Consider the following 6482-nt stretch of genomic DNA (forward strand, 5'->3'; position numbering starts at 1 on the left):
CCTCCCCCTAGGGCCGCGGCTGAGCGACTTTGTTCCACTGACTGAACGAACTCCCAGCCACACCCCAACAGGGAGCCCCCAAACCCCCCCTCCCAGGCCAGACCCCCTGCGTCTGCCCCTTAGCCCACTGCCCTCCCTCCTCCCCTCCCGACAGGTGCCCCCCCCTTCCCAGCCCCCTCCCCGGTCTCATTCTCAGCCTAGGAAGGGTTTTCTCAATGAGGAGGGGCGGGCCCAGTTGGGGGCGGGGCGGGGGCGGGCTGCCCAAGTGTGTAGCCTGGCCCAACCCGGGGGGACTTGCGGAGCGGCAGGCTAGCGGAGAGACTGGAAGAAGCCGGAGCCCCGCTTCCAGGAGCTTGAGCCTGAGGGGTCCGGAGGGCCGCCTTGGGGGCGAAAGGAGCAGAAGGGGCGGGGCTCCAGAAGAGCTTTTTGTGGGGGACAGAAAGTTTGGGGAGTTGAGGAAGCCCCAAGCCGGCCAAGATGCTTTCGGGCCACTTCCTTCTGCTGCTCCTTCTCCTGGGCTCCAGTGCAGGTACGGGATAGGAAGTGAGCGGAGGGGTAGCGCTCTCTCCGCGAGCCTCATTTTCCTTTCCAGTTCTTCCAGCTCTGGTGGGGCGGGGGGCAGGCCTCAGAGCCAGCAGCACCAGCTCTAGGGCTCTGGGGGGGGAGGACAGAGACCAGGGAAGGGGACAGGTCCGAAGCTGGGTCCTGGGGGAAGGGACCAGTGCACCGGAATTCTGTTACCTTCCACAGAAGAGCACTGAGACTGGGGCCAAGGGAGAGGAGAGGGTGAGGTCTAGTTCTGCTCCCACCCTACCTACCTTAGGGGAGAGGTCTGGCCTTTCCAAGCCTGGCCGGGGGCCTGAGGAAGGTTGGGCTCCCTGCAGCTCCCTGAGAAGCTCTTGATTGTCTTTCTCCTCTGCCAGGCCATGCTCCCCATTTCCTACAGCAGCCTGAAGACCTGGAGGTTGTCCTGGGGGAGGAGGCCACGCTCCCCTGTGTCCTCAGCGGCTATCATGGTTTGGTTCAATGGACAAAAGATGGACTAGCCCTGGGGGGTGAACGGGATCTGCCTGGTGAGAAGAAGCCTCAGGAGTGATTTAGGGGCTGGAGCATCTCTGGAAAGGGGATTAGAGAAGTCTTGGCTGCACTGGGCTTTGGAAATCTGAACCTTCTCCCTTTGGTTACATGGCTCTCCCAGGGTGGTCCCGGTACTGGATCTCTGGAGACAGGGCCACTGGCCACCATGACCTGCACATCGGGGCAGCTGAACTGGGCGACGAAGCATCCTACGAGTGTCAGGCCACCCAGGCCGCTCTTCGCTCCCGACCGGCTCGGCTCCAGGTACTTGGTGAGTGATACGTGATCCCTTTTCTAGCTGGGACTCTTTGGGGCATTTGTCCCAACTCACTGGTCCAACCTCACACATTTGGCCTCCAGGACTCAAGAACTGGTCCCCCATGTATTGCTTCAAGGTCCCAAGTGTTTGCCTCCTCTATTGCTAACTATGTGTGCCCGTACAAGGCACAGGATGGGGTCTCTGATGAAACAGGGAGGGCTGGGGCTCACTGTTCTGCTTTTCTCCTTAGTTCCCCCAGAAGCACCTGAAGTGTTAGGGGCTCCAACGGTGGCTCTGGTCGCTGGGGTTCCTGGGAATCTGACCTGCCGGACCCGAGGTGGAGCTCGACCGATGCCTGAGCTGCTCTGGTTTCGGGATGGGGTCCGTCTGGAAGGAGCCACTTACAGCCAGGTCAGATTATAATCTGGAGCTGCCTCCCTCACAGCATGGAGAGGACAGAATGTTCTGTGGAAACTTTTGCAAGCTGTTGGGTAACAGCGACCTCTCCAGGGGATGAGAATCCAGAGATAAATTGGGCTCTTTCCTCACTGAGGGTCAAAGAAGTCAACCACCCTTAACCCCCTTCCCTTTTTCCACCCCCCAGACTCTGCTGCCCAGTGGGATCCTGGGAGCAGTGGAGAGCTCTCTCTCAATCACTCCCTCTGCCCAGGATGACGGTGCCTCTTTCATCTGCCAGGCCCGAAGCCCAGCCTTGCCCAGGGGGAAAGACACTAAGGTCACCCTCAGCCTGCAGTGTGAGAACTGGACATCTGGGATCTGTGGGGGATTTGAAGGGCTCTTGGACAAGGAAGCAAGGGATGTTGGGCAACTCCTGCTTTACTCTGACTACAATCTCCTTCCATCTCCTAGATCCCCCAGTGGTGACCCTTTCTGCTGAGCCACAGACTGTGCCCGAGGGTGGGAAGGTCACATTTCTGTGCAGAGCAACAGCCCACCCCCCAGTCATTGGCTACAGGTGAGCCTACAAAACAGTGGGACTCTCAAGACTCCGTACTTGAGGCCCCCACCAATACTGAGCCTTCCCATCCCCCAGGTGGGCAAAAGGGGGATCTGTGCTGCCTGGAGCTCGAGGGCCCCTTTTAGAGGTGAAAGCTGATGCTTCCTTCCTGACTGAACCTGTGTCCTGTGAGGCTACCAATGCCGTGGGCAGCACCAATCGGAGCACAGCATTGGATGTGCAGTGTGAGTAGAGGGGCAAGACCTCTTGTCTCCAAAGGGGCTGTGACTGGGATGTTCCTAGTGTCTGGGTCCCTACAGCAGGTAAAGAAGCTGTCTTCTTGAGGCAGCTGGGTAGCTCAGTGAATCAAGAGCCTGGCCTAGAGATCCAGGCTTCAAATCTGGCCTCAGACACCTCCTAGCTGGGTGACCCTGGACAAGTCACTTCACTCCCATTGCCTAGCCCTTACTGCTCTTCTGCCTTGGAACCAATACAGAGTATTGATTCTAAAACGAAAATTAAGGGTTTTTAAAAAAATCTATCATGCAGGGCTTCCTGCAGGGCTTGGGAGGACTGTGAGGCCCTCCTGATGCCTTGAGGCACTCTCAAAGCCTAGAGGTGGCTGGGCAGCTTAGGAGGGCTGCAGCCTGGGTCCTCCTAGCCTCACTGACAGCCTCCTTTAACCTCTAGTCGGTCCTCTCCTCCTTTCTCCGCCTGAGCCACTGGCGGTGGATGTGGGGGAAGACGCCTCCTTCACCTGCACCTGGAAGGGAAACCCACCCCCACGAGTAACCTGGGTCCGTCATGGGGGGTCGAAGGTAAGGGACAGAGTGAGGGGCAGGGCCAGGGCTCTGGATTTAGCCCATTTTCTCCTTCCCATCTCCCCTAACCCACTCGTCTTGTGTCCACAGATCCTCAGTTCTGGGCCCACCTTGCGTCTGGTGTCCGTGGGGCCCGGAGACTCGGGAAGCTACCAGTGTCGGGTGGAGCCAGGACCTTCAGGAATGGGGGGCGGCCTGGGGGAGGCCACCTTGACTGTGCACGGTGAGCAGAGGTTGGGGGCAGGCCAGAGGGCAGGGGGTAGAGAAGCCTGGGTGAGGGCCAGAGAGGCCCTGACTGCACCTTGAATCCTCCCAGGCCCCCCGGCAGTGACTGCCCTGCACTCGCCTCCTGCTGCCCTGGGAGCCCCGGCCCGGCTGGAGTGCCTTGTGCTCGGATCTCCAGCCCCTGATGCAGTGGTGAGCCCTTCGGCCTCAGCCTCCACACCCACCCGCCGACCCCCAGGCTCCAGCCCGAGCTGAACCTTCCCTTCTCCCTGTCCCTGCAGGTCTGGTCCTGGGGCGAGGGCGACCTGGCCTCAGGCTCTCGAGGCCGCTTCCTGGTGGAGACGGTCCCTGCCCCGGGGGCTGCCGGGAGTGGGCCGCGGGGGCTGCTCTCGGTGCTGCACATCTCAGGGACTCGGGAAGCAGACTTCGCCAGAGACTTCAACTGTAGCGCTCGGAACCGGCTGGGCGAGGCCGGCGCCAGATCCGGGCTGACCCGCAGTGGTGAGCCCTGAGCCCCGCAAGCCCCTGGCCTCTTGGGCGAGGAGTTCAGGGCCCTAAGGCCCCCGGGGCGGGGCGGGGGCGGGGGACGGGACCCAGCACCTTCCACACTTCGTGGGAAGCCTGCCCTGCTTTCGGGATGGCGCGGCCCTCAAGGCCCCGCTTTGATCCCTGTATCCTCTGCCAGACCCCCTGCCCCTGGTGCGCCTCGTGGCCGGAGTGGCTGCCGCAGCCACCGCCTTCCTGTTGCTGCTCATCGCGGGGGGCGCCCACTGCTGCTGGCGCCGAGCTCGAGGTCAGTGTAGTCCGTTGGGGTCCTTCCCGCCTCGCTGGCCCCTAGTCACTCCTGGTTCAGCTCGCCGGGTTTCTGGGGTACCGCCCTCAAGCTCCGCCCTTCTCCCCACCCCCAGGCTCCGGAGCCAGGATCTCTAAGCGGGACATCCTAGTGCAAATCACCGACAGCGATGGTTCCAGCCCTCGGGCCCCGGAGGAAGAGGACGAGGGGAGCCGGGAAGACCGGGTATGCGCCCCCGCGAGGCTGCGGAAGCCCTAGTGGGAGGGGAGGGGAGGGGCGGGGCTGTCCTAGGACGCTCGGTGACAGGCACGGTGCCGCCCTGCAGGTCTCCAGCAGCGAGTCCCCCGGCACTGCCCACACCAAGCAGAGCGACCTGGAGGCCGAGGAGGAGGCGGGGCCCGAGGCCAAGGTGGGCGGAGCCTGTAGGTTCTGGGGCCCATTCTAACAGCCTTCCTGTCTGTCTGACTTCTTCCCTGCATCCCTTTCGGGGTCCCGCAGTCGCCTGACTGCTTTCTCTTTCCTTCTCTTGCTCAGGCCCTGCTTGGCCCACCTCTCCGAAGTCCTTCCTGTCAGGGCACATCATTATGGGAGGGAGGGGGGGTCTCTTTCCCCCATTGGCCTAGTTGTGGCTCCTCGGTTTCTCTCCTCTATCAGCCACCGCCCAGGCTCCCTGCTGTCTCCCTTCGGTCTCCCTGGCTCCTCCAAAGCTCTTTCTTGGGTCTGGCCCCTCATATGGACTCTCCTGGGGCCTCTGTTGCCCCCCTTTCCTGATGCCTCCGGCCCATTTTCATCCCTTTCATCTCTCCCAGGATCCCACTAACGGCTACTATAAAGTTCGATGTGCCGTCGGGAGCCAGGACCCCGGACCTGCCCTGTTCTCCTCGCCAGCGTCCCCTGTCTTCCCTGCCAGCCCCTCTGGACTCTATGACCTGGCCCCTCACCTGGCCTTATTCCCCCCGGACCTAGGGGGCCTCTACCTGCCCCGGGAGGGCTACCTCACCACTCCATACACCCGGGCGTTCAGCAGCTATGTCAGATCCACCCCGTATGGGGCCCCTGAGCCAGCCCCTGGGGCGCCCCCCTTTTCCTACACTGTCCTCCCAGTTCCTGGCCACCAGCGCCTTCAAACCCACGTGTGACCTGCTGCTCAGCCCGCCAGCCAAGGGAAGGCCTCTGGAAAGTCTCCAGTCTTCTTGGGTGATGAACTGGGCCACCAAGATTCCCCCCTCAAGAGAGCAAACCAAGTCTGGGAATGGGGAGGGAGGAGGGGAAAGACTTTGATGGACAGCTGACCCAGCAAATGGGAAAGGCTCAAGCCAAACCACGCCAACAGGTCACTCCAGTCGAGAGAATTCAAAGTGGCAGGTGGGCTAGGACGGAACCCTGGTATACAGGGGACGGCATCGAGGATGGCATCGAGGGCACAGATATCCAAAAGCAGAGCCAGGATGGCATGAAGACCGAGACTGCCTGGTGGGTGCTCAGTCTCATAGAAACGTGCCAACATGGCTTGGTGGGCCCAAGGTGGCCACCTCACCTGCGGGGGAGGAGGGCACCTGGGGTGCGTTTCTCCAAGTGGCCCCATTGCCGAGGCAAATACGAATTGGGAAATGTGGGGTAGATGTCGGGGTTTGAATATTTATGTTTAATAAAAAAAATTTTAAAAAGGAAAACCCTTCGTGTGAGATCTTTTGCTAGCCAAAAGCAGCCGGGTCATGGAAGACTGTCCGCAGGGCTATTCTAGCCCTTCAGCCCCGGGGCAGGGCCCTTCGGCAGCTGAGGAAGCCGGCGGGGGAGGGGGGCGGTATCGTGACTGTGGAGATGGCGTGCCCAGGTGTCTGAGGGGGCTGGGAGACCTCTGCTTCGATCGCCCACGCATGGCGAGGTCCTCAAGAGGTCTAGGAGGCGGCCCGGGGCCCAGTGCGTGCAGCAGGGCGAGCACTCTCACCCGCGCTATTGTCCGGGCCAGGGAGGCGGGGCCGGGGCGGGGCTGGCGGCGCCGGCGCAGCCCGGGGCTGGGGGGGGCAGCAGGAGGAGGAGGCGGCGGCGGTGCTGGGAGCTCCTGTCACCGGCGGGCCCAGGGCGGGGAAACCCGGGGGAGGGGGCTGGCGGAGTGAAAGGAGGGCCACCAACCAAGGACTGGGGGAAGGGTAGGGCGAGCTCGTCTGAGCCGGGAGGAAGGCCGGGCCGGGCCGAGCGAGGAAGCGGATCGCGGGCCCACGGCTCGCTGCAGGGCCAGGCAGGGGAGACAGAGGAGGGGGCTCGGGCCCCGGCCCCGGCCCGGATATGGGGGCAGCGAACCCCGCGGCCCGCGGGCTCGGCCGCCGCCTCTCTTCGCTGCTACTGCTG

The 6482-nt window shown here is 62.6% G+C and overlaps 2 protein-coding genes across 2 annotated transcripts in view; both read left to right on the forward strand.

Moving 5' to 3' along the window:
• The first annotated feature begins 477 nt into the window (after positions 1-477).
• Positions 478-5755, forward strand: KIRREL2 (kirre like nephrin family adhesion molecule 2). Its single transcript, XM_044668616.1, has 15 exons — positions 478-529; positions 924-1073; positions 1199-1348; positions 1587-1747; positions 1941-2091; positions 2207-2312; positions 2391-2539; positions 2985-3112; positions 3206-3338; positions 3432-3532; positions 3622-3841; positions 4026-4139; positions 4258-4358; positions 4459-4542; positions 4943-5755. Exons 1-15 carry the CDS (start codon positions 478-480, stop codon positions 5270-5272), a joined length of 2130 nt encoding a protein of 709 aa, XP_044524551.1. The 3' UTR covers positions 5273-5755.
• Positions 5756-5848: 93 nt separating this feature from the next.
• The window catches only part of APLP1 (amyloid beta precursor like protein 1), a 7342-nt gene continuing 6708 nt past the window's right edge, over positions 5849-6482 (forward strand). The window contains exons 1-2 of the mRNA XM_044668617.1: positions 5849-6008; positions 6103-6215. Of these exons, the coding sequence (XP_044524552.1) occupies positions 5849-6008; positions 6103-6215 (273 nt within the window). The remainder of the gene's footprint in view (positions 6009-6102; positions 6216-6482) is intronic.

The sequence above is a fragment of the Gracilinanus agilis genome, chromosome 3 (genome assembly GCF_016433145.1).
Source record: "Gracilinanus agilis isolate LMUSP501 chromosome 3, AgileGrace, whole genome shotgun sequence".
Taxonomy (NCBI): Eukaryota; Metazoa; Chordata; class Mammalia; order Didelphimorphia; family Didelphidae; genus Gracilinanus; species Gracilinanus agilis.